Below are 27781 nucleotides of genomic sequence, written 5' to 3'. Positions count from 1 at the left end.
AGATAAGCCTAGAAAGCTTTTCTGTGCATGTGCTCAGTTGACCCCATAAATCACCTAATCAAGTTTTCTAGCATTTTTTCTATTCTACTTTCTTGATTTTTTTGGCACTGGTAGTCTGCCCTGAAAATTCTCTCTTGTTCTTTACAAGGCAGTATCACGTGACCTTTTCATCATGACTATGTCTTTTGGAGCCATCCCAGTAGGTCAGTCTCCCATGAATAGCGCACCAGCAGCATGATAGGGACATGTAAAATAAATGTAAAAAGTATTTTGAGAGTTGCAATAGCACTCAAGAGTCCTCTGAAAAGACAGAAAGAAGCATCCCAAATACAAGCAACTGTGCTTCAATCTCCTTTCCCTCTGGACATACATGCTACTGTAACAGTCACAATCATAAACTATTATGTCCAGTCTTGTGATGAGAATGTCACTGTGGTTGAAAACATTGGTTTCTTTGCTTAGATTTTCAGATTGCCCCTATAAGCACAAGGCAGTACATTACCAGTGGATACTAATTCAATACATGTTCATGCTTTTCTTCAAAGGGGCACAGAACATCTCCAGAAAAAGGGCCAAGGAGGTTATCAAGCCCAAGCGCTAGCAGCTTCCAGTCTACCTGCAGGGGAAGAACTCTCCAAGCAAACTCTAAATTTTCATGATCGTTGGGTAAAATAGTTATCTGGAAGACCCAGTTCCCAAATATATTCCAGGACATTTCCTTGTAGAATATGATATGGAATTTTTTTTTTTTTTTTACAGTTTCGTCACTGAAATTGGCAGAGGTTCAAAGTTGAAGGTTTTGACACATAATTGGAGCAGTGGGCGATGGAGGGGCAATGCAGGGCAGCCGATGTGTATCTGGGAAAGATTCCATGAATGCAGCAGCATCTTTCAATTCAGTTTTCCAATAGCAGAAACATCATACAGTGGGAACAGGCGTCTTCTGGCTGCTGACTATGTCTTGAAGTTTCCCCTTAATCTTTAGAAAATGCCTCTTGAACTCCAAACCATCACCCTGTGTAACAGAAACAAACATGTTTAAGATGGGCTGAACACCTAGCTAGAAAATTAGGGAGGAAACAAACACACAATACAGTTGAACCAAAAAACAAAACTGTGTTGCACCTGAAAGGCATATTACATTAACTGACAACTGATTTACAATGTTTCGTACAATTCTTTTTTTTTTTTTTTTTTTTTTTTTTTAACTGCTACATTTCCAGATGTTTAAAAGTAAACTCTGCTCAAAATTTAAGATATCAGATTGTTCAGTCAAGTAAAAGCAGACAACATAAAGGAAAATTGGATCTTACCTGCTAATTTTCGCATATGTTACGCATATGGTTAATTCTTGATAGTTCTTGATAGTTATTTAATGTTTTAATGTTTTATATACCGACTTTACAATTCAAAGAATTAATCAAAACGGTTTACAGAAAACATACACAAATTTCCATAAATTAAGCCGCCAAAACATTCAATAAAAATTAACAATATACGACAAACACTTAAAACAAATAATAAAAACTATAAAATGCATCAAAATCAGTAAATATTGAACTGTGAAAAAGTGAAAAAAATTATTTTATGATGGTAAGAAGTACAACAAAATGAGATGATACCAGGGTTATGAACTGGTTAATGAACTATAAGCTTTTTGAAATAAATATGTTTTTAACATTTTTTTGAATTGTGGAACAGAGGATGTGAGACGAAGAGAATCAGGGAGACCATTCCAACGAATAGGGCCGGCAACTGAAAAGGCCCTTTTCCTGGTTAGTTCCAGTCTAGCCGATTTAAAAGAAAATTATTACTTACCTGCTAATTTTCGTTCCTGTAGTACCATGGATCAGTCCAGACAGTGGGTTATGTCCCCAATCCAGCAGATGGAGTCAGCACAAGCTTTGAGGGGGCGTATCCATATATACTACTACCCCCTCTGCAGGAGTTCAGTATCGAGTATATCAAAGCCAGAGTAGAAACCCCCGAAGGATCAAGTTTGTGGAAACAGATAATGAAAACAATTGTAACCGCAACAAGTAACTGCAAACATCCTACCAACTGGTAGGGAGCTGTGAAAAACAGCGAAAAGAGACGACTGTGAAGACACAGAACACTGCGAGCAAGAAGTAGCGCAGAGCAGAGCAGGATCAAGAACCCAAACGCGGTGGGCGTCTGGACTGATCCATGGTACTACAGGAACGAAAATTAGCAGGTAAGTAATAATTTTCTTTTCCCTGTACGTACCTGGATCAGTCCAGACAGTGGGATGTACCCAAGCTTCCCTAAATCGGGTGGGGTCCTGCGAGGCCTGCTCGGAGAACCTGCTCGCCAAAGTGTCCAGAGACTGAAGAGGCGAGGTGCAGACGATAGTGCCTCGAGAACGTGTGTAACGATTTCCAGGTGGCTGCCCTACAAATTTCCTGCGAGGATACTGAGCGAACCTCCGCCCAGGAAGCCGCCTGAGAACGTGTAGAATGCGCTATGATTCCGGGTGGGGGAGTCCGACCCGCCCCAATGTAGGAAGCAGCAATGCCGGCCTTCAGCCATCTGGCAATGGTAGTCTTCGAGGCCTGAGACCCCTTCTTAGGACCGGCCCAGAGTACGAAGAGATGGTCAGAGGTCCGGAACTCATTTGTAGCCTCCAGGTAGAGGCGCAGAGTGCGCTTGACATTCAAGAGTCGGAGAGACTTCGGCTCTGAGGAAGAGAAGGACGGCAACTCCACCGTCTGGTTCACATGGAATGCAGAAACCACCTTCGGAAGGAAGGAGGGAACGGTGCGAAGCGAAACTCCAGAGTCGGAGAAACGGAGATAGGGCTCTCTACACGACAGAGCCTGCAGCTCCGAGATGCGTCGAGCGGAACAGATGGCCACAAGAAATACAGTCTTGAGAGTGAGATCCTTTATCGTTGTGCTGCGCAGCGGCTCGAACGGTGGTCCCGACAGGGAGCGAAGCACAGGGTTAAGACTCCAGGAGGGACAAGGGTCCCGTAACAGAGGACGCATATGCTTGACACCCTTGAGAAAACGAGCAATGTCAGGGTGCTGTAGAAGAGAGCCCCCATCGCTCAACAGCGAACCAAGGGCGGCCACCTGAACCCGTAGTGAATTATAGGCGAGCCCTTTTTCCACCCCTGCCTGTAGAAACTGAAGGATCTGAGGTACAGAAGCCTTAGCGGGTCTCGTGGCCTGGCTGGTACACCACAGCTCGAACATAGGCCGCCGACGTCGATGTCTTTCGTGCCCGCAATAGCATGGATACTACCACCTCCGGGTAGCCCCGACGCCGGAGGCGGCGCCTCAGAAAAGCCAGGCCGCAAGACAGAAGAGTTCTGCCTGCTCGAAAAATACCGGGCCCTGATGTAGGAGCTGGGGGAGGTGCCCCAGCCTGATTGGCCCGTCGATCACCAGCTGTAGCAGGTCCGCAAACCAGGGTCGCCTGGGCCATTCCGGGGCGACGAAAACCACGGTCCCCTGATGGCTTTCTATTCTGCGGAGCATCCTGCCCACCAGGGGCCATGGTGGAAAAGCGTAGAGCAGAAGATGTGGCGGCCACGGGAGGACCAGGGCATCCACTCCCTCCGCGCCGCGCTCTCTCCGGCGACTGAAGAAGCGTGGAGCCTTGGCGTTGAGAGCGGACACCATCAGATCCAAGTGAGGGGCCCCCCACAGATGGACGAGAAGTTGCATCGCTTTGTCGGAGAGAGACCACTCTCCGGGGTCCAGCAGTTGACGACTGAGGAAGTCCGCCTGGACGTTGTCCACACCGGCGATGTGCGAGGCCGCTAGCCGGACGAGATGACGCTCCGCCCATTGCATCAGCAGCGCCGCCTCGAGCGTGACCTGCGGGCTGCGCGTGCCTCCTTGTCGGTTGATGTAGGCCACGGTGGTAGCGTTGTCCGATAGGATTCTGACTTCCCGGTTCCGAAGAAGCGGGAGGAAATGTCGCAGAGCTAGCCGGACCGCTCTGGTTTCCAGACGGTTGATTGACCACTTCGCCTCCACCGTGGACCACGTCCCCTGCGTGGCGCTTCGATCGCAGACTGCACCCCAGCCTGCTAGACTGGCATCGGTGGTCACCACCACCCAATTTGGCAGATCGAGGGACACGCCACGGGCCAGGTTCGGCGGATCCAACCACCAGCCCAGACTGTCCCTGGCATTCTGCGGGAGCGGGAGAATCATCTGGTAGTCCTGCGATACTGGTTTCCAACGGGAGAGGAGCGCCCACTGTAAGGTCCTGATGTGCGCGAAAGCCCAAGGTACAAGGTCGATGGTGGACCCCATCACTCCCAGGAGTTGCAGGTAGTCCCAGGAGGTGGGCTCTGGTAACGCAGAGAACCGTCGTGTGTGATCCCGCAAGGATTGAGCTTTGTCCTGGCGCAGAAAAACTTTGCCCAGTAGGGTGTCGAAGGTCGCCCCCAAAAAAACCCAAGCGTTGCGAGGGCAGGAGGGAGCTCTTTGAGAAGTTCACTACCCATCCCAGGGAATGTAGGAACTGTACTACTCGAGTCACCGCTGAGCGTCCATGATCGAATGACTTCGCCCGGAGGAGCCAATCGTCCAGATAAGGATGAACCAGGATGCCCTCCTTCCGGAGAGCTGCCGCCACGACTACCATGATCTTGGTGAAGGTGCGCGGCGCCGTCGCCAATCCGAACGGGAGAGCCGTGAACTGAAAATGCTGGTCCAGAATTTTGAAACGAAGGAAACGGTGGTGGTCCGGGCGGATGGGAATGTGCAGGTAGGCCTCCGTTAAGTCCAGGGAGGAGAGGAACTCCCCCCGATGCACCGCCGCAATCACTGACCGGAGCGTTTCCATGCGGAACCGAACGACTCGAAGGGATTTGTTGACTTCCTTGAGGTCTAGGATAGGCCGGAAGGAACCGTCCTTCTTTGGTACGACGAAATAGATGGAATAGTGGCCCGAGCCCACCTCTCCGAAGGGCACGGGCGCAATAGCGCCTATCTCCCGGAGTCTGTCCAGAGTCAGCAGCACCGCTCCTCTCTTGAGGTCCGAGCCACAGGGGGAAAAGATGAACCTTCCCTGCGGGGGGCGGACAAATTCCAATGCGTAGCCGTGTTTTATGGTATCCAGGACCCACTGGTCCGAGGTGATCCGTGCCCACTCCGCGTAGAAATACGTTAGTCGGTCCCCAATCCTGGCATCATTGTGAAGACTTGGTATAGGGGTTCCCGGTTCCGGGAGTAGTGCGTGCGGGCCGACGCCCGCGAAAGGAGCGCGACCAGGGCTGAGACCTGGGGGCGGATGACTGGGAGCCCGCCTGTCTGTATCCCCTGTAGCGCCGTTGCGCTCTGGCTCTGGTCCGAGAAGAAGAAAATGCTCTGGATGGTCGAAACCTATCCTCCGGCAGCCGATGAACAGCGTTCTCCCCCAGGGACTTGATGATCTGGTCCAAATCCTCCCCGAAGAGGAACTTGCCCCTGAAGGGAAGAGAGCCCAGACTCGACTTAGAGAACGTATCAGCCGCCCAATTGCGTAGCCACAGTAGTCGTCGTGCTGCCACTACCGAAACCATGGATCTTGCGAGGACCCGAAAAAGGTCGTACGAGGCGTCCGCCCCATACGCCACTGCGGCTTCTAGCCGATCTGCCTGGGCAGCCTCGTCGGACGGCAGGTTCTGAGACGTGAGGAGTGAGACCTCGAAAACCCGCTTAAGGAAAACTTCCAACTTACGATCCTGTGTGTCCCGCAACGCCGCACCTCCCGTCACTGGGATAGTCGTCCTCTTCGTGACCGCCGACACTGCGGAGTCCACCTTTGGAACCTTGATGAGGTCCAGAAATCTTCGGGGAGCGGGTACAGCTTTTCCATAGCCCGGCTGCTCTTCAGGGAGGCCTCCGGGGTGTCCCATTCCCTGGTGAGAAGTTGTAAAAACGAGTCATGAATGGGAAAAGCCCGAGCCCTCGGCCGGAGTGCCGCCAGGACAGGATCTCCCTTCCTTGAAGAAGTGACGACAGCGGGAGCTACTGGGGCAGGCGGGTCTGGTGGTGGGTCCAAATCTAATTCTTGGATGATCTGCGGGATGAGGTCGTCCAGCTCTTCCCTCTGGAAGAGGCGTAGGGTACGCGGATCATCCCCCTCCTGCGTGCCGTCCCCTTGTCCCCCGTCCGGGAGGTCAAGTCCATGTCCCGCTGGGTCTGGCACCGCCCCCACTGCCGCGGGCGTGGATCGGACCCGGGTAGGAAGGCGGGAGGCCCCCACTCCCGGAGGGTCGGGGGGGGCCGGCGTCGAGGGCGACATCCGAGGGATCTTAGGAGGGGGGGGTCCCACAGGTGCTTCCAGCCCCTGCAGATAAGCAGTATGCATGAGCAGGATAAACTCCGGAGAGAACCCCGGCCTGCTCGGGTGCGCTTCGGGGGCGACGTGGTTCCTGCTCCCTGGCTCTGGGTGCTTGGTTCCTGCACCAAAATCGGGGGAACACCCCCGCTGGTAGAGTCCTCCAGGGATCCGTTCTCCCTCGTGGCCTCCAGGGATCCGTTCCCCTCGTGGCCTGCGCCTCAGGGCGCTCAGAATGTAAAATGGCCGCTGTTCCCGCCAAAAATGGCGGAGTGGCCGGCCCGCGCCGCCCGGGCAAAAAAGAGAAATCAGTCAGGGACTGTGAGGTACCTTCCCCCCCGGGAAGGCATCGTGCACAGATGCCCTCCCGGGAAATCCGGGACCCCGGGTCTCCGCAGGCCGCACAGCGGGACGGCCGCGGCATCGGGATCGCTGTAGGAGAAAAGAAAAAAAGCCACGGGGGGGGGGCCACGCGCACAAAAGCGCCGCTGCGGGGGGGCCCGGTCGGCCCGCACTGCCCGAAAATAGAGGAGGGTGCCGCGGGGGGGCCTTCCCGGCCACACGACCCGCCCCAGACATCTTTCCCTAAATGGCCCAGCAGCCCATGAGGAGCTGTAAAATGGCCGCGGGTGAGGGAGTAAAGAGCGAAGAGGCCGGCTCCACCGGCTTTCGCGGGCACCGGGGGCTGAGCTGTGAAGGAAAAAACTACAAAGGAAAAACAAACTTACCCCTGGCTGCAACGAGAAATAAACAGCAAGGCCGCAGAGAAGAGACAAGGAAGATAAGCCACTTCCCAGAAGTTGAAAGAACTCTGCCTTTTTTTTTTTTTTTTTTTTTAACTTAATACAAACTTGATACAAACTTGATCCACAGAAAAAGACAACAACAAGCCATAATCAAGCAAGAAAGTGAAGAAAAAGGAAAAGGAGGGGAAGCCTGATTCCCCTACTCGCATCTGCTGGAGTCAGAAGATACTGAACTCCTGCAGAGGGGGTAGTAGTATATATGGATACGCCCCCTCAAAGCTTGTGCTGACTCCATCTGCTGGATTGGGGACATAACCCACTGTCTGGACTGATCCAGGTACGTACAGGGAATAGTGGAATAGTGGGTATATCTAGTAAATTTTTTGAGAGACCTAAGCTGTCTACCAGGTTTATAAATACGTAAATTTGAACAAAGCCATGTTGAATTTGTATTGTAGATTAGCGCATGTATAATATTCAGTACCTTATAATGAATCCGGTATTTAATTGGTAACCAATGAAAAGAGAAAAGAATAGGAGTAATATGTGTTCTACGGGTGACTCCGGATAAAATCCGAGCTGCTGAATTTTGTATCAATTGTAAAGGAAAGATGGCCGAGTCCGGTAGACCCAGAAATAAAGCATTGCAATAGTCTAATCTGGAAAATATCAAAGACTGTAATACTGTCCGAAAGTCTTGAGAAAACAAATATGGCCAAATTCTTTTTAATAAATGTAATTTGAAAAAAGATTTTCTTGTGACACTAGAAATATAGTTTTGCATTGAAAGATCAGAGTTGATTATAACCCCTAAACTACTAGTGGAAGTACCAATTGGAATGGAGATGCCCTTAAACAATAGTTGAGAGGGTGGTCCTAATGCTGAATTGGTAATAGAAGATAAGTAAGTCAGAATAGTTTTAGAAGGGTTTAATTTTAATCGATTATGATCCATCCAAGAATTTTTAGTAGCTAAATATAAGGAGATTGACGAGAGAGTCTCTGACCAAGAAGATGAGTAAGGAACTAACAATTGAATGTCATCTGCATAAATTTGGAAATATACATTTAAAGCTGCAAGAATATGACAAAGGGGAAGAAGATAAATATTGAAAAGCAATGGAGATAATGATGAACCTTGTGGAACACCGGAAGAAGAAGAGTAGGGTTCTGATGTATGATTATTTACTTTTATTTGTGAATAACGATTTGTTAAGAAAGATTTAAACCAAGAAAGAACCATAGCTTGAATTCCTAAAGACTTTAAACCTGACAGAAGTATATGATGGTCCAAGGTATCAAAAGCTGCTGAAATATCTAAAGAAATAAGAATGTATTCTGTGTAAGCATCAAAGCCCTGAAAAACTGTGTCACAACAAGATAATAACATTTCTGTAGAATGGCCTTTTCTAAAGCCATGTTGGCTTGGATGCAAAAAATCATTATCTGCTAAGAAATCGGAAAGTTGGCGAAGCACTACAGATTCAGTTAGCTTGGCGAAAGAAGGAATTAATGCTATGGGTCTCAGATTGTTAAAATCTAATCTATTTTTAGTTTTGTTTTTTGGAATTGGAAGAATAGCAGTGTATTTTAGATTATCTGGGAAAATTCCTGATGAAAGTGATTCACCAGATCACTTAAGAAATTGCATGTGATGGGAACACTTGCTTTGAATAAAGAACCCGAACAAGGGTTAAAGGGAGAATTTGTTATTTTCTGCTTTTGTATAATTTTGAGGATTAAAGAATCTGATACCAGGTCAAAATCAGACCAAACCGTATGAACTGGTGGATCTTTAAAAATGGGATAAGGTAAATGAAGAAATTCTTTAGAAATTTTATCAATTTTACCCTTGAAATAAGAGGCAATATTGTTGCAGTCAGTAAGGTTGTAATATGGGCCATATGAATTGATTGTTGTCAAAGATTTTACAATATTAAACAGAGTACTAGGATTCCCAAGTGCGTCCGAAATTTTACTTTTAAAAAAGTATTTTTTTGCTTTATCAATTTCCTTATTATAACATCTTAAAGCACAATAGTAACCATTTTTTGTCTGGACAGATTTATTATGTCTCCATATTCGTTCTTTGCTTCTGACAAGCGTTTTAAGAGTATGCAAAGCTTTATTATACCAAGGCATATTACATTTTTTCTTTTTTAAAGTAACTTGTTTTAAAGGTGCTAATGAATCTAGAATTGACGTAATAGTGGAGTTCCATAAATTAATAGAATTGTGACAAGATGAGGCTACCTGCAAGGGTAATCTCTCAGCTAAAGTATCTGTAAAAGATTCTGAGGAAATAAATTTTCTTTTCCATATTGAAAGAGGATCAGAGGATTTAGGGAGAGATGAAAGAACCTTTAGTTCAAACTGAATAAGAAAATGATCAGACCAAGGTATAGGTGAAACTTTAATATGATTGGGGTTAGGATAGGCTTAAGAAGTGTTGCTAAACACAAAGTCTAAAATGTGGCCTCGTTGATGTGTTGGGGTATGAATTAATTTTCCCAACCAAGACCTATCAGGGCATCTAAAAAAGATGTTTCAATTGTTGATAAATTCGAACTGTTTATATGTAGATTGAAATCCCCTATCAAAATAGTTTTTGTTAAGTCTACTGGAAGAGCAGAGATAACTTCTAAAAAAAATTAGATAGGTTAGCATTTAAGTAAGTTGGGGGACAATAAACCAAACAGATATTAATGGCCGTAGTAGTAATCAGCAGTAATTCCAAAGCATGAGGAAGAGACATATGAATTTTAACAGGTTTTAGGGAGGTTTTGAAAATAGCAAGAAGACCTCCACCTTACTGACAGTTCTTCAGTGACCTGTTGTACTGTATTTTCCATCCTGGCCTCTTTGTTCTCCTTGTTCCCACCCAGTCCATGTTATATGTATTTTCCAATCTTTTGTTAGAATGTGAACCGGTATGATGTACCCACTAATGCAGGTATAAAAAAGTTTTTAAATAAATAAATAAAATTAATTTTTGTTTCTGAAGTACCACAGATCAGTCCAGACAAGTGGGTTTTGATCCCTACCAGCAGATGGAAGCATAGAACTAAAAGCTTTTGAGGCACTGCTACATAACCAACTCTGCGGGTGACATCTCTGCCCTATCCTGTAGCTGCTGCACCCATCTCAGAGAAGCCCGAAGCATGAAACTGCTGCAGACAGCCGCCTGAATGCCCAAAGCGGACATCTCAGAAATCTGTTTAAGGTGCAATTCCAACTTATCTTGCACATCCTTCAGAGTGGCGGCCCCCACCACGGGATGGTCGTCCTCTTTGTGACTGCTGAAACAGAGGCATCCACCTTTGGAACCTGAAGCAACTCCAAAGTGTCTGTGGGCAGCGGGTATAGCTTGTCCATAGCTCTTCTAACCTTCAGGCCAGTCTATGGAGTATCCCACTCCCGGACCACCAACTGCTGGAAAGGAAAAAAAAAGTCTTGGCTGGACCCTACAGGCCCGCCATGATTGGGTCCACCTCCTCACGGTACAAGTCTACATGAGGAGCCGCATTGCCCAATTCTGCCAGGGCATGCGGGATCAAAGGACCCACCTCCTCCTTGTGGAACAGGTAAAGCACTTGGGGATAGTTGCCCGCTACGGCGGGGACAGAGTTCACTTCTCTGGATGGATCCTGCACACTCCGCTCAAGATCAGTGTCTGAGGTGCCAAACTCCGGCGGCACTTCCCCTTCAGACACATCAGAGGAGACCCCCCTCCAAATGTCCTGGTTTCGGAGGCACCTGGACACGTCAAACCCTCGTGACCCCAGGGCCCCAGAGAGCTTAGATCTCTTCACCTTTGGAGGATCGGTGGCCTGGTGCTTACGACAGGGCCGCCCCGCAGCCTCACAGGCTAGGAAGGCTTTATGCATTAATAGCACAAACTCCGGCAAAAAGGAGGAAAAGGGCCAAGATGGCGGCATGAGCAGTTGTGTGGGAAAACGCTCCTGATTTTGTTCTTACCGTATTAGAGATGCCGGCAAAAAGGAAAGGCAAAGTGCGGGTTTTTCCCCCGACCCTGCTCTGCCTGATGTCCAGAAGCGGATTACGGACTTCATGACTGCACCGGTGGTAAAAACGGGCGACGATATCCCCGCAGCAGTGTTTGGAGAGGGAGCTTCAGCACTGCCTGGGGAAGTTTCTCTCAGTCCCCCGGATTGCCGACCTTGACTTCCACCGGCGCCCGTGCAGCGGGCGGACCTCCAGCAAGAGGCGCCCTTTGATGACATCACCAACTCGCTGGAGGGGGGACGCAGAGTTGGAGAATCGGCGCTGTCCTAGAGACTCTCTTCAAGCCTGCTGGGAGCAGCAGTTTTGCCGGGCCTGGAAGATCCGGAGCCATTATTGTCTCCTGTGGACCCGAATGAAGAGGGAAAGAGATTGCTGGAGGTTTTATCGGTGGAAACTTCAGGGTCGTCGATGGAACGGGAAAGGGGTGAGTTTTCAATCCCCCCTAAACCAGCTACGGTGACTCTGGACTTGCTATGGGAATTGATGGCCAGTATTGGCCAGTTTGTAAAGGAAGCAGATTGCAGATATAAGAAAGTGGAAGCTGAAATGCAATCCTTGAATCTTAAGGCGGATGGGCAATTTAAGGAGATTGGAAAAAGGCTAATAGAAGTTGAGAAAAAAACTCTACAAGTTCAAACTGTCAACGTTAAATTGATTAAAGATTTAGGATCCCAATCCAAGAGATTAGAATCATTGGAATACTATACTAGACACTTGAATTTGAGATTCTTGAATTTTCCGCATGCTTTGGGGGGGAAGATACCCAAAGCACATTAAAAAAGTTTTTCTTGGAGAACTTGAAATTTGAAGAATCTAAATTGCCAATTGTGAATAAAGCCTATTTTCTGACTAAGATGGAAAGGAGAATCACAGGAAATCAATTGGGAGTGTTAGAGAATCTTACTCAATTTATAGAAAGTTCGGCGATTGAGATATTTCTGTTAGTAACCTTTGTCATAGAAAAAGATATTAGTAATGTGATGAGGGCGTACTTTCAAAACTCGACAGAAAATTTCTATGGTCAATTGGTTAAGATTTTCCCAGATTTTGCTAGACCCACCCAACTAAGACGACAGGAATTTATTAAATTAAGACCTCAAGTAGTGGCCTTAGGCTACTCATTTGTATTAAGATATCCTTGTAGATGTCTTATTAAAGGTAAAGGAGAAAATTTTGCATTTACAGCAGTGGAACAACTTAAATCTTTCTTAAATGTTAGAAATGTGATCACTGTTCCACAGCAAGTGAACTTAGGCAATCATTAAGTGTATAACACCACTATAAACGTTAAGCCAGTTACTTCTTGTTAGTTATTGTAATTGTACTCCCTTAAATATCTGGCCTCTTCTCACCACATTTGTTTCTTTTGAACAGCATATATGTTAAGATGTAATCTAAGAAGGTGTAGTAATGAATATTATTTTCATATGCTTTTCTATTTTTATTTTCCTGCAAAGTATGACTTATGAATTCTTTTTGAAAAATCAATAAATTGTGAATTATTAAAAAAAAAAAAAAAAAAAAAAAAAAAGAAATGGAGGAAAAGGCATCTGAATCCTCATCCAGAGGATCAGACTCCCCAGGCTTCATCGGGGCTTATTTCAGCCGGGAAAAGCGCGCGGGGGGGGGGGGGGGGGGAGATCTCCCTCCCCCTGCTGTGCACAGTGCCGTAGGCGCAAACATCCCCAAAATGGCCGCTGTTCCTGCACTCAGCGGGAATGGAGCCGCAGCCTCACACTGAGCAGCTTTTTGATCCTCCCAATCTGCGCTGCCGGGGAGATGCCTCCACGGGCCCCCCAAAGTGCCCTCACCGGCAGTGAGGCATTGGGCACACTGGCCTGCATGCGACAAGCATGGAGAGGCTGACCTGCAGAAGAAGTATTGGAGCTCACAAGACATGCCGGGCTGAAGCGGTGAACATGCTGGCGGAGGAAATAAATAGGAGAAGGAAGAGAGAAAAAATAAACTAACCCTGAGATGCCTCACAGCCCAACTGAAAAGAGAAACCAGGAAATCTGATCCCCGACTGCCGATCAGCCCTAGCTTCCTCTGTACATCTTTTTTTTTTTTTTTAAACTTTATAAGAAAGGAAAAAAAAGCTATGAACAGCCACAGAAAAGAACAGAAAACAGAGAAGCTTAGCTGAAGAGTGGCAGAGGGATCCTCTTCGGGCTCCTGGAGGTCAGGGAACTAGACCACCAGTTTTCACCTCCACCAGGTCACCAAGATCAGATTAGGGTCCTCAACCCTTGCTTGTTCAGCCCTAAAACTAGGAGAGATTGTCCCACCAGGACCTGACAACCTGCTGGGAGGGGATCTTCTGTCAACACTGACAATTTGCAGACTTCTAGTCTTTTTTTTTTTTTTTTGAGGTTCAGAACTGCAGGTTTTGCACCTCCTCCATCTAATGGAGACAGAGAAATACTGTCAACGGGTGATGGTAAATGGAACCTACTTTGAAGAGAGAATGGTGTTAAGTGGAGTGCCACAGGGATCGGTGTTGGGACTGGTTCTGTTCAACATCTTCGTGAGAGACATTGTGGAAGGGATAGAAGGTAAAGTTTGTCTATTTGCAGATGATACTAAGATCTGCAACAGTGTAGAAGTAGAGAGAATGAGACAGGATTTAAGGAAGCTGGAAGAGTGGTTGAAGATATGGCAGCTGAGATTCAATGCCAAAAAGTACAGAGTCATGCATCTGGGGTGTGGTAATCCGAAAGAACTGTTTACGTTGGGGGGTGAAGGGCTGATGTGCATGGAGCAGGAGAGAGACCATGGGGTGATAGTGTCTAACGACCTGAAGTCGACGAAGCAGTGTGATACGGGGATAGTCAAAACCAGAAGAATGCTAGGCTGCATAGAAAGAGGAATATCTAGTAAGAAAAGGGAAGTGATAATCCCCTTGTACAGGTCCTTGGTGAGGCCTCACCTGGAGTACTGTGTTCAGTTCTGGATGGAGGTGGCCCAGATAAGGGTGACCAAAATGGAGGGTGGTCTCCATCGAATGACTTATGAGGAGAGTTGAAGAATAAATAAAAAAGCTTGGGGATAACCTGCATGGAGCAGCAGTTACTACCCTTAACAGAAACGTGGGAAGTTATATCCTTAACAGAAACGTGGGAAGATTGCTGGGCAGACTAGCTGGACCATTTTGGCCTTTTTCTGCAGTCATTACTATGTTACTGAGAGACGCAGGTGCTACGCCAGGTTTTATGCCATTGGCTGTAAAATTTCTCTGTCTCTATCTGCTGGAAGGGAGGCAAAACCTAGGAGTCTGGATTGATCTGGGTATGTACAGGGGACTGTGCTGTACCATTACTAAAGGCACCCACAATACAGCACACAAATAAGAGACAGAATGTTCTCCTTAGCAAGCCCTAAACTATGGAATGCTCTTCCAGAGTCTCTACGCCAGATAAAAGAAAGTTTCAAAAGAGAACCGAAAATTTGGCTTTTTAGAAATGCTTATGAACATAAAACTCCAATATGCCTATAACATAACTGTCAAAACCCTAGACTATGCAACCAGATTGAACAATATGTATTGAGCGATGTTAAATGTATAGAGTATAATACATAGGATAATGAAATGGAAACCACAGGTTATAACTTCATCAAAGCACACTAATTACCTTGTAATTAATGTCGATATATCGACTCAGAATACCCAGGCACTGCTGAGATGAATTAGATTATGTATAAATATGACCTAGAAAATGTATTTGCTGTTGTAGAATATGAACATTGAAACAGAATGGTATTGCAGACCCAGTAACTGAATGATGATTTTGTAAACCATTGTTATCTTAATTTTGGAACGACGGTATATATAAAACTCCCAAATAAATAAGTAAGTAAATAAATAAAATAATACCAGTGATGTCGTCACTGGAAAAGTTGTGTTCTCTATCTACTGTCAGGGGAGCAAAGACCCACAGGTCTGGGCTGGTCTAGCAGGATAAGGAATAGGCATTAACCCCATTCCCCTATCTTCAAAATATCACATTGTCTTAAAACTCAGAATTCACTTTTCTCCAGAACTCATACAGCTACTAAAACTACCACCTGTCAGACTTAATTCAACTAGAAACAGGATCGATAACTTTCAAAACTGCTCGTATTCGCCCATATACACGTGCCAAAAAATCTTCTACTGTATTTTATTGACCTGCGTGCACAGGTTATGAAATATGAGTACATAAGTTCTCATGCTTTATGTCTGTCTATATAGTGATAAAAACACTGCACAAGTCTGAATTTAGCCACATGAGTGTGTGCAAACGATATACCCACGTATTTGTACTTCGGATTTTAAAGGGATATGCAAATATATTGTATGCACTTACCATCCGTTAAGTCAGAGGATTTTCAAACATGGACGCGACAATGAATGTACCAGTTTTAGTAATTAGTCTACCAGTTCATCCAGCCTACCTGCAGATCGAGACCCTTTTGGCTCTTCAGCCTGAAGTCCCCCATTGCACCCAGACCATTTACCCAGTCATTTTTTCACTGTTGAGATATTTACAAGTCACTTACACCTGATTTTGAGTATGAGTAAATATACACAAATAAGAGACTTAAGTGCATTATTCTGACAGATTTTAAAATAGCAACATACATGCGGAGGTGTTGGCCCCTCCCTGGAATTCTCCTGCCCCGCCCCTTTTTCATACATGCATTTTTACTCTAGGTTCCTGATTTATGCGCATACACTGCCGTTTTTAAACTAGGATATACTTGCGTGTGCCATTTTATGCAGGCATGTGCTCTTTTTTTTGTGCGAGTATCTTTTGAAAATGTACCTCATAGGATTCAGGTATCTTAAAACCTGCAGAAAACAGGGTGTCCTGTTGCACTATACATGGGGACCCTCGTTTTCTGTTTTTATTTTAATTTTCCCCAAGAATTTATCAGTGTTTATTACAACCAATAAAACAGGAAAAAAAATCAATGGGGATAAAAAGGAGTCATTTTTCCACTCATTTTCTGCAGTTTGGTTAGTTATAGTAAATGCAAATAAATTCCCAGGGAAAATAATATAAAAACTGAAAGTGTAGGTCCCCAACTATACATTTATATCACTAGGAATGAGTAAGCTTTTTAAAGAATTACAGTGCCTACCTTTGAGAGACGGAAGTCCACTAGAATCTTGTCATCCATTTCCACCAGGTTCACTTTGAAAATCAGCTTGTTGTTTCTTCTGTCAGTTGTAGATACTGTGACCTGAAAAAAAGGTAGTTGTCAATAGGGATATTTAAAGAGCCAAAGATTGTAATACTTGCTGCAGATCATATAGTACAAGAAAAGTTAGTAAGTCAATCAGTGTCAAGGAAAAATACTTGTTTATTCCCAAACTATCAAAAAGCATAAAGATAATTTACATCATTACACTCCTGTTTCCAGAACAAATATAACAATCAGGCTGACTAAAAAAAAAAGGCCGAGTACCTAACACATGCGATAAACAACACATTGCAAGATGCGTATGCAAATTCTAAAAATGTATTCAAAAGGAAGGACTTTGGGTGGAGATTATCAAAATAAGGGATGTTTAATGTTGTGTGCAATAGTGTAACGCACGTTTTAATGCCGGAAAAGCAAGTTTGCTTACCGTAAACGGTGTTTCCGTAGATGGCAGGATGAATTAGCCATGCTGTCATGGGATCTGTCAATCAGGTCCGGGAGGTGGAGCTTGTCAAAGCAGAGATCAGAGCTTTGTTCTCTGCGGCTGGGCGTGTGTTCCCGCTCAGGAAAGTAACGGAATCTCCTCAGTCTGTGATTGAGCCTTATTGTAGTCGAAGACCTGGTGACTGCCAGGGAGGAGGGTGGGTCAGCATGGCTAATTCATCCTGCTATCTACGGAAACACCGTTTACGGTAAGCAAACTTGTTTTTTCCTGTCGATAGCAGGGCTGAATTAGCCATGCTGTCATGGGTGTCCCAAGCTCCAGATCATGTTGTTTTGATATATATATGTTTATACGTGATCTTTGACAGTGTGGCAGTCACCGTGGACAGGAGGATAGAGATTGCAGGATTGCTTCACATCCGTGGCTGCTTGTTGATCAAGGCAGTAGTGAGATGTGAAGGTATAGAGCGATGACCATGTAGCTGCCTTGCAAATGTTTGTGGGTTGCACATTCCGTAGGTGTGCCAATGAGGCTGCTACTGCTCTGACTTGGTGAGCTTTCGGCTCTGAATGTAGTTGTAGTTTCTGTTTATGGTAACAGAATTTGATGCACTGTGCTATCCAGCCACTGGTAATCCAGGTGCCTTTGGGTCAAAGGAGAGAAAGAGTTGAGAAACACGGGAGTCAGAGTTTGTCCTTTCTTTGTAGTATGCTAAAGCTCTTTTACAATCTAGTGTGTGCAGTAGTTTCTCCCTATCATTTGCACAAAGTTTAGGGAAAAAGGTGGGTAATTCCATGGTCTGATTGAGGTGGAATTGGGAAACCACTTTTGGTAGGAAGGATGGGCGAGTTCGGAGGACTACCTTTTGGTGATGAAATTGCAAATATGGAGAATAATGGACTAAGGCCTGCAATTCACTAACTCTCCGTGCTGATGTTACTGCAACCAAGAATACCACTTTCCATGTGAGGTATTTAATATGTGCCGAGTCCATGGGCTCAAATGGGGAAAGAATGAGCTGTTTCAGAACTATGTTGAGGTTCCATGGAACCGGAGGTTTATATAATGGGAGGACAAATGTGAGTTAGCCCCTTAATGAAACGCGATAGTAAGGGGTGATTTGATATAGGAATATTGTTAACTGGTCTATGATATGCCCCTATGGCACCGAGATGAACTCTGATGGATGATGTTGCTAGACCAGCTGTATATAGTGTATGAAGATAATCTATGAGCAATTCAGGTGAGCAGTCCAATGGTGGTACACCTTTGGAAGTGCACCATGTAGAGTAACGTTTCCATTTATAGCTATAATTTTCTCGTTGAGAGTTTCCTGGATTCTAACAAGATGAATTGTGCAGAGGTGGAAACTCCCTGTTCTGTTAGAAGGAGCCTCTCAATCTCCACACTGTCAAGTGGAGAGATGAGTGTAGCGGGTATAGAAGCGTCCCTTGATCTTGGCAGAGAAGATCCGGGTGATAAGGTAATCGAATTGGATCCATGATGGATAGTCTGAGAAGGAAACTGTACCACGGTTGCCTTGGCCAAGCCGGGGCTATGAGTATCAGTTGAGCTTTGTCTGCTATGCATTTCTGAATTGTCCTTGTTATGAGTGGTATGGGAGGAAAGGCGTATAGGAGGCCTGTCGTCCACGGGATGAGGAAGGCATCTTGAGCGATCCTGAATTGGCTTGGTCTTATCGAGCAGAATTTGGGAACTTGAGCATTGATCTCTGTTGCAAAGAGATCTATTGAAGGTGTCCCCCACTGCATGAATATGCCTTGGGCTATTTCTGCATTGAGTGCTCATTCGTGAGGATGAAAGATGCGGCTTAGTTTGTCCGCTATTGTGTTTGCAATTCCTGGTAGGTAAGTTGCCTGGAGATGTATGCAATTTCGGTGAGCATGTTCGAAGATTGCCAAGGTCTCCTTGCATAGGGACCATGAACCGGACCCTCCTTGTTTGATGTAAAACATTGTGACTTGGTTGTCCGTGTAGATCATGACCCTGCGTCCTTTCAGGTGGTCTTGGAACACTCGTAATGCATTGTGAATCGCTCCGAGTTCCAATAAATTTATTTGCAGGTTCTGTTCCGAGATTGTCCATAACCCTGTGTTTCGTAAATCTCGAGGTGTGAATCCCAGCTCTTGTGAGATGCATCTGTGGTTAATACTGTGTTGTGGGGAGGGGAACTGAACAATGCTCCCTTGGATAGGGTGGAGTTTAGGAGCCACCATGTTAAATCTTTCCTCATTTCGGCGGTCAATGATAACACTCGCAACCATTGTCACAGAAGTTGTTTCCATTGACGTTTCAAGCCCCATTGCAGGCGTCTCATGTGTAGTCTGGCATTGGGAACCATGAAATTTGCCGCTGCCATGTGGCTGAGGACTACTAAAACCTGTCTCGCTGAAGATCTCCGAGTACGGTTCAAGGTATGTAACAGAAGACGGAAATGTGATATTCTGTCGCTTGGTAGGTATGCCCTGTTGCACGTAGTGTCCAGGCATGCTCCTATGAACTGTAACTGTTGTGTTGGTTGTAGGTGTGATTTCTGAAAATTGATCACCAATCCTAATTCTGCAAGCATTGTATCACTCGATGGAGGTGCTCGAGTAAGATGTTTGGCTCATAATTGCCTTAACTGCAATCGTCTAGATATGGGAAGATGGTTATACCTTGTTGTCTGAGATGAGCCACCACCACTACCATGCATTTGGTGAACACCCTGGGTGCAGCCGATAGTCCAAAGGGGAGAACTTTGTACTGGTAGTGTTGATGCCTGTAGCGAAAGCATAGGTAACGCCACAAGGATGGATGGATTGGAATGTGTGTGTAAGCATCCTTCAGGTCGGTGGAACACATCCAATCGTTGGTTTGAATCAGAGGAAGGATTGATTTCAATGATACCCTTTTGAATTTCTCTTTGGTGAGAAATTTGTTCAATTCCCTTAGGTCTAGGATGGGGTGAAGGCCACCCAACTTCTTGGGTATGAGGAAGTATGGGGAATAAAATCCTACTGATTGAGTCCCTGGGTAAATTTGTTGAATTGCCTGTTTGCGAAGCAAAACAATTTCCTCCCCTAGTTGTGGTTGGAAGTTGTGAATCTTGAAAGTGGAAAGATGAGGTAATATGGGTTTTGTGACAAATTGGAGTTGGTAGCCGTGACGTACTATCTCCAAAACCATTTGATCGGATGTTATTCTCTCCCAGGCTGTCAGGCAGGAATGAATCCTGTCGGGTGGTGCTTGATGTTGTGGTGGTGGCTGAGTAACTAAAAAGATGAAGTCGCTTTCACTGTAGTAGCCGGTTGTTGTGCCTGCTGTCTCTGATTATGTGGTTTACCTCTACGTTGGTTTGAGGTATTCTGTTGTGGAGCAGGACGCTGGTACGCAGGGTAAGTCTGTGTACGAAAGGACTGGTAAAATCTGTAGGGTCTCCTGGCATAGGATTGCCTACGAGTAGATCCAATATAACGACATGTGGTCGAATAGTTAGGATGTGATGTTAATGATTGTACCGCTAAAGCTTTTTCCTTTAGTTTACCCACTGTGTCCTGAAATCATTCTCCGAACAGGTTATCTCCTGTATATGGGAGGTTTGTTAGTTTCTCGTGCAAATCTTCACGTATGGAACTTGATCGTAACCATGCTAGTCTGCGGGCTGCGATGGCTGTTGCCAATGCCCTAGATGATGTTTCATATGCTTTGTTGATTGACCTTAAAAGGTGACGAGAACACTCTTCCATGTCATGAAGAGGTGAAGGTATCTGATCCGCAGTCGAGGAAAGCATACTATGCACTCATAAGGTATTGTACCATGTAGAATTGGTGGTGTATAATTCGGGCATTCAACATTGAGTTATGGTACATTTTCCTGCCAAACTCATCCAAATATTTGTTGTCTTTGCCTGGTGGATATGAGGAATGTGACTGTTTTCTTAAATCTTTGCATCACCGACTCTACTACAATTGAAGCGTGAGGTAATTGTGGTACAGAGTACAGTGATGTTTTCCTCATACGGAATTTTATGTCAGTTTTCCTGGAAACTGCTGAGATTGCGTAAGGTGTTTCCCCAGGACTTTTGTAAGACTGAATGCAGGAGCTCTTGTGGTGGAAGAGATGTTAGTTCCCCTGGAGTGTCAAAAGGTTTTAGGAGACCAAGGGTATCTGACCTAGGGTCTGTCTCTTTTTGGACCTCTAGATGCAGTATTGTACCCAATTTTTCCAGAAATTTTGGGTATGTGAGGTCTTCTGGAGGGGAATACAGCTCCTGAGGTTGTTCCTGTGGATCCGATGGGAATCCCATAGATGGTGGGGATGTTTGCGGTGAAGGAGAATCAAATAATATATCTCGTTTATAATTTGGTGAAGCTGGTCGGTTTGTTATGGGAGATGTCGGAGGCTCCACCGACTGTTCTCTATTGTCTGCGTCTTATGTTCTGGAGAACTATCAGCAGCAATATTAGTCATTTTGAATGATGACTGAAGAGTTTCATAAAACCCTGCTAAGGATTGGGACAATTGGTAAAATGCCTCTTTTGTACGAGGGGGCATTATTGTACGATCATTTGGTTCTTGTGACCCACCTGCTTTAGGGTGCATTGGTGTGTTCTGAGGTAAAGTAGTGTATACTTTATGGTCTTTCCGTTTTTCGTTGCATATGATGTCCCTCGAATCCTCTGAAGCGGTAGAGGAAGCAACTTGTATTACCTCTCTGTGAGAGAAGGTATTTGAAGTTGGTATATGAGATGATTTAGAAGTCGAAGGGCTTATTTCCCATGTTGCACTCCTCTTTGTCGACCTTTTGTGGTGGGAGTGTCGTGAGTACTTATAAATGTGTGACGACGAGTCTGTATGACTTCTCCGTGAAGACGGTGATCGATTTCTACGTTTTATTGTAAACTCTATCGAATTATCCCTCAAAGAAAGGGAAGTACCGGAATGAGGTGAGGTTATTGATGGAGAGGCTGAAGAAGACCTGTGAGAGGGTCGTCTTCGTTTCAACTCATTTTGTAATACATGAGATAGGTGCCCATGTGTCTTATGCGCAGATTTGGATTTATGCACAGATCTAGACTTGTGCGCATATCTTTCTGTTTCCGTACGCGCAAGAGTGATCGGCGCAGATGTGTCCGGCGCCTTGCGTATAGGGCTTCCTTTGGTTGTGCGCACAGACTGCTTTAGCACCTTGCGCGCTGATGTCTTCGGCACCCTGCACGCAGAAATCTTCTGTGCCGTGTGCGCAGGGTCCTTCGGCGTCGTGCACACAAGTGTCTTTGGCGCCATGCGCATAGAACTGTTGTGCGCCGATACTTCCTCAGGTGCCGAAGTGTTATGCGCCGACACTTTTGTATGCGCATAAGGCGCTGAGATTTTTGGCGCCAATGTGTTCTACGCCGGCGAGTTTGGCACTATGGATTTCTGAAAATCCGATGGCCTTTGTCGGCTTGTCATCTCCTTACCTCCAAGATTGGAGGACTGAGGATCCCATGATGATGCCCTCTTTTTTGAGGGAGCCGATAAAATCGCAGGGCCAGGCGATGAATGAGCCTCCGATGGCTCCGGTGAGGCAAAAAGTTCCTGAAGTCTGTAGGCCCTTTGCTTCAGTGCCCTTGGTGACATCCTCGAGCAAAATTCACAATCTTCCCGATTGTGATCTGGTCCTAGGCATCAGTAACATCGGTCATGGCCATCCATGACAGACATTACCCTGCCGCAATTACAGGGCTTAAACCCAGATTTTGACATGTTTGATTTATTAATGCTGAGAAGAATAGCTCCGTGTGTGATCCCGCACGCAGAAAGAACAGACTGAAGAGATTCCATTACTTTCCTGCGCAGGAACACACGCGCAGCCGCAGAGAGCAAAGCTCTGATCTCTGCTTTGACAAGCTCCGCCTCCCGGACCTGATTGACAGATCCCATGACAGCATGGCTAATTCAGCCCTGCTATCGACGGGAAAATAACTACACCCTTTTTTCCTGGCATTATGCTGTGCGATATGCCCAACCGGTATTTGCACTAAATAATGCAATCCTGTTTTGGGCAGGAGAATGGAGAAGAGGGGAGAGAGCGAGAGCACCTCTGGGGAGGCACACATAGTCAATTTTTTATACCACTGTAGGAGGGTCAACAAGTACCTCGAGGTGAGGTTTTGGTGGTGGCCTATGGTTTGCACAGTGGTGGTGGTGGTGTAGGGTTTGCACAGTCTCGGGTACGAACAAGCACAGTACACATCAGTGAAGATGTGATTTGGAGTGAGGAAAGGTACACAAAGATGAGATTTGTACATTGTACTCTCAACCTAGTATAAATAGTTGACCAATATGAGTGCCTTATAAAGAGTCTCTCTCTCGCCAGGAGCAGCCGAAAACGTGGATATGCCTGTCTGGGCACTTTGCAGCTTGTGATGCGAAAATTATCGTGGGTGAGATAAATTTAATGTGCATTGTAGTAAAATACTTATGCAAAGCACTAAAATAGCACGCACTGTGCCATCTTAAAAATTACCCTAACCACGCCCCCTTTGGGTTTTTTTTGTTGTTTTTTTTTTTTTATTGCAGGCATTATTCATGCAAAATGTTGAATCTAGGTATTAGCTAGCCAAAGTTTGGCTCCCTAGATTAAGCTGATTTTCAGCTGAAAATCATCCTAAATCTAAGCAGCTAAAACTTAGCTGCATAGAATCAGGTTGTTCAGGCTTTGGATGCCTAACCTTTACTGGCTAGCACTGAAAATTAGCGCTTAGCCACTTAAGTCTAGTCCCACCACCTGAAGTTAAAGTAAAGTGAAGTCAACTGCACCCCCGACATCCCCTCATGCAAACTACAGCAGTACCCTGGCTTCTCCCTCCCTCCTGCAGCTGTATAAATAGGAGGGGGAAGTGCGAGATCCCATAGAGATCTCCCTACCAACACCCTTTTCCCACTGGTCAAAAGCCTTCCGTATCCCAGTCTAACAGGGAAGAGGATACACTGACAATGCCCCGTCTGTCCCTACCAGCTCTGTACAATTTCAGACACAGGAAAGAAGGGGGTGCACATATTTAGGGGTACACAAGCAATGTATAAATTTGGCCACCCAAGTTAAATGGCTAGCTCTGGAAATCAGTGTTAGGTGCCTAATTTCCTTCCGACAATCTGTCCCTACCCCTGTCCTCTTTTGAGCCACTTAAATGTAAGTGGTCAACTCAGTCAATTTCCAGAAGGAGCCAATTTAGAAGCCCAACTCCCAGTTAGGTGCCTAAACTCTCTTTGAATCTATTTTAACCGTTTCCTTTTTTTAAAAAAGATGACTCGGTGGCAGCACTGTATGCTTATGAAGTCCTGACAGACCGTTCTCCTCTCTTGCTAGCAGAGACTTCTGGAGTTTTCAAAAACTAGTCACTTCTCCCAGCTTCTTGCCCTGCCGGCGGTCATCTTGTTTCTGTCTGGAGATATATAAATTCCAGGCTTCCAAACAAATTGCCAGAGCTGGGGTCTCATTTTCTGGCCCCTCTAAGTCTGTCTCGCTGCATTGTTTCCAGGATATTCTTTGGACCTAATGATGTCTCATCTGGGTTTCCTGTTTCCATTTGCTTATGCTCCTTACTGCGTTCCTGCTTAGTCCTAGTTCAGGGGCCTACAATGTAAGCCCTGCTGTCTACCGGAACCAAAGGGGAAGGTGGCCTTGCAGGCACAAGATACTCTACTGCTATTTCAGTGGGAACCCATCTGACTCGCCTTGTCAGTGTACCAGCTGACAGTCCTCTCTCTACTCTCTTGGGCACATACCCTTGCAGAGACAGCCTAGGTGCAAGAGGATAAACATATTGCCAAGAAAGCATAATCCAACTAAAAGATCACTTCCTGTTCTTCCTGGTGACTCTGCTCATTCAAAGCAGCATAGGAGTAACTACAGTAAAGGTAGACCACTTTACCAAGTCCCTGAAGGTCTCCTCTATAATACCTCTCCATCTGTATCAGCTACGTCATGTCTTCCACACTAGCCTTCAAAGACAGTAGTTATGTAACAGTTAGGAGCTCTTTGCACTAAGTGCACATATATGGCCTCTTTTCAACAGATAATCCCTTAGCACAAAAGACCAGACAGCAGTCCATCAGCAGGATGGCAGGCTATGCATTTTTTTTAAAGATATGTTATAAAGTGTATCAAGTTTTAAGTTCCTTAAATATTAAACTATGTGGCTTTAGAGGTTAGGTTAGAAATGTATTAAAAGGATTTGGATTTAATACAACTACTGAATCAGGATGAGTATCTCTGTTTAAGGAAATACTGTAAATTGTTTTTTGAATCTTGCTTTAAATAGCTTACCTGTGTCATTTATATTTTTGAATCTGTCTATTTTATAAAGCTATTTTAAGTTAATTTGGAAACAAATGATGAAATTATTTTGTAGTTTTCTGTTTTTAAACTGTACTGTATAGTAGTATGGTCATATTTGCAGCAATATCTTTTACCTTCGTTCTTGCTTACATCTGTTTGTTGATTTGGAACTGTGTGTATATTAGATTTTTTTGTGATGCAAGTGCTAGATAATCGTTTTAGTGTTTGTATGTGTTATCTTTTTGTTTTGTGTACCTGTAATTTTTTGTTGTTGGTTTTGCATATTTGTTTGGGTTTTTTTTTTTGTTTTTTTTTTTAACTTTGTTATATGCCATGAACCTCTATAGATTTACAACCAACCAGTCTTTTAAGGGTTTAACAGTGCTTGGTTTTAATAGCCTAGTTTCTCCCCCCCCCCCAAGTTTCCTCCAGTGTAGCCCAGCACTCAGGATCACACTGTCAGATGCTCTCTCCACCCCTGCGCATCCTTTCCTCGAGTGGATTCTTCAGCTAGTTGCCTGAGGAATCCTGGCCCCCCCCTTTTAGTGCATACTGCACTTTTCCATTCTTGGCTGATGCTGCAGAAGACAGGCTCCAATTCATACCTGATAACTGAATTACTGTGGATTGCCCTTGCAGTACAGGTTTCAAGAACAGGGAAAACAACCAGGTACACTTGGTCATGAACTACATTACTAACCAATCGATTGTTTTTTTATTATGATATATTGTAACGGAACCTTTTGGCACCTGTTAGAATGTACGATAGTACCATTCAGAGGAAAATTAGTTCTTACCTGTAATTTTCGTTCCTGTAGTATCAAGGATCAGTCCAGACTGCTGGGTTATGCCTCCCTTCCAGCAGATGGAGTCAGAGAAAAGCTGAAAGCACCTCCCATATAACCTGGAGTGCCACCTGCGATCCCTCACTATAATCGATATCAAGCAGAATGAATGGCTGTTGCTATAATTATCTTATTCTGTTATACTTAAATGTGTTTTATCAACCAATGACTAGACCAAGTTAAACCTAAATCCGTTAAAAAAGTAGAACTTGTAAGAATGTTTAAAGAAAGAACGAGAACTAACACTATGCTGCAGAAATGAGTAGTCTTGAAACAAAATCTGTCAAGAGAAATACAAACAGCTGAACGGACTCTCCTGTCTATGGGCGGGCGTCTGGACTGATCCTTGGTACTACGGGAACGAAAATGAACAGTTAAGAACTAATTTTCCTTTCCCTGTACGTACCAGGATCAGTCCAGACTGCTGGGATGTACCCAAGCTGCCCTAAAAGGGGTGGGACCTGGAGAGTCCCGTGCGAAGCACACTGCTATCAAAAGAATCCACCTTCAGATCCCTCACGTCCAACCGGTAATGTTTAGCAAACGTGTGCAAGGATTTCCAAGTGGCCGCCCGACAAATCTCTTGGGGCGAGAGACAGTGGCTTTCTGCCCAGGACGCTGCTTGTGACCTAAGAGAGTGCGCCTTAAGACCATCTGGCACTGGTCACCCGTGACAAATGTAAGCTGAAGCAATAGCGTCTTTCAACCATCAGGCAATAGTAGTTTTAGAAGCCTTAGTCCCTTTCTTAGGACCACTCCACAACACAAAAAGATGATCAGACAATCGAAACGGATTAGTTATCTCCAAGAGGACTCTACGGACATCCAATCTCCTGAGATCCTTATCCTCTTCAGAAAATGCTGGCAACTCAACTGACTGGTTGACATGAAAGGCCTTTGGAAGGAAGGAGGGCACTGTTCGAAGAGAAACCCCCAAATCAGAAATACGCAGAAAAGGCTCTCGACAAGACAAGGCTTGGAGTTCTGATACCCGCCTAGCCAAACAGATAGCCACGAGAAACACCGCTTTAAGTGTTAAGTCCTTTAACGTAGCCCGCTTCAAAGGCTCAAAGAGTGACCCGCAGAGGCTACGGAGAACCAAATTTAAGCTCCAGGACGGACAAACCGCGCGCACTGGCGGCTTCAAGTGCTTGGCTCCCTTCAAAAACAGTGTCACATCAGGGTGTGCAGCAATGGAAATATCATCAATCTTACCCCAAAAACAGACCAAGGCCGCTACCTGAACCCTGAGCGAACTGTACGCCAAGCCCTTCCGTAAGCTGTCCTGCAAGAATGACAGAATGTGAACAATAGTGGCCCATTGCGGGGACAAGCTCAACCTGCGACACCAAGCATCAAACACTTTCAATACGCGAACGTAGGTGATAATGTAGAAGTTTTTCTTGCACGGAGAAGAGTAGTAATAACCGACTCCGAGTAACCCTTCTTCCTTAACTGCCTCCTCTCATAAGCCAAGCCGCTAGACAGAAGCGGTTGTCCTGATCAAAAAATACTGGACCCTGCTGTAGTAGGTTGGGCAGGTGACCGAGGTGCAGCGGACCGTCCACCACTAGATTGATCAAATCATGAACCACGGTCTTCGTGGCCACCAGAACCACCGGTCCCTGATGAGACTATGCGACGCAACACCTTTCCCACCAGCAGTCAAGGAGGGAACACAAAGGAGAATGTGTGCCGGCCACAGAAGGACCAGGGCATCCATGCCTTCTGAACCGTGGTCCCTCCTGTGACTGAAGAAGCGAGCCGCCTTCATGTTCAGACGAGTCGCCATTAAGTCTAGGTGGGGGGTCCCCCATTGGCTCAAGATCATCCGCTGCGCTTCCTCGAACAGTTCCCATTCTCCTGGATCCAACCGCTGCCGGCTGAGGAAGTCTGCCT

At 45.6% G+C, this 27781-nt stretch overlaps 1 protein-coding gene across 1 annotated transcript in view; it reads right to left on the bottom strand.

Annotated features, from left to right (window-relative positions):
• Nucleotides 1–684: 684 nt before the first annotated feature.
• CHEK1 (checkpoint kinase 1) overlaps nt 685–27781 on the bottom strand; it is a 140063-nt gene continuing 112966 nt past the window's right edge. Inside the window, 2 exon segments of the mRNA XM_029606539.1 lie at nt 685–1015; nt 16200–16301. Of these exon segments, the coding sequence (XP_029462399.1) occupies nt 920–1015; nt 16200–16301 (198 nt within the window). The 3' untranslated portion in view covers nt 685–919.

This window comes from Rhinatrema bivittatum, chromosome 6, assembly GCF_901001135.1.
Source record: "Rhinatrema bivittatum chromosome 6, aRhiBiv1.1, whole genome shotgun sequence".
In the NCBI taxonomy this organism is placed as follows: Eukaryota; Metazoa; Chordata; class Amphibia; order Gymnophiona; family Rhinatrematidae; genus Rhinatrema; species Rhinatrema bivittatum.
The sequence above is the reverse complement of the archived record's forward strand: the minus strand, read 5'-3'. Positions and strand labels throughout refer to the sequence as shown.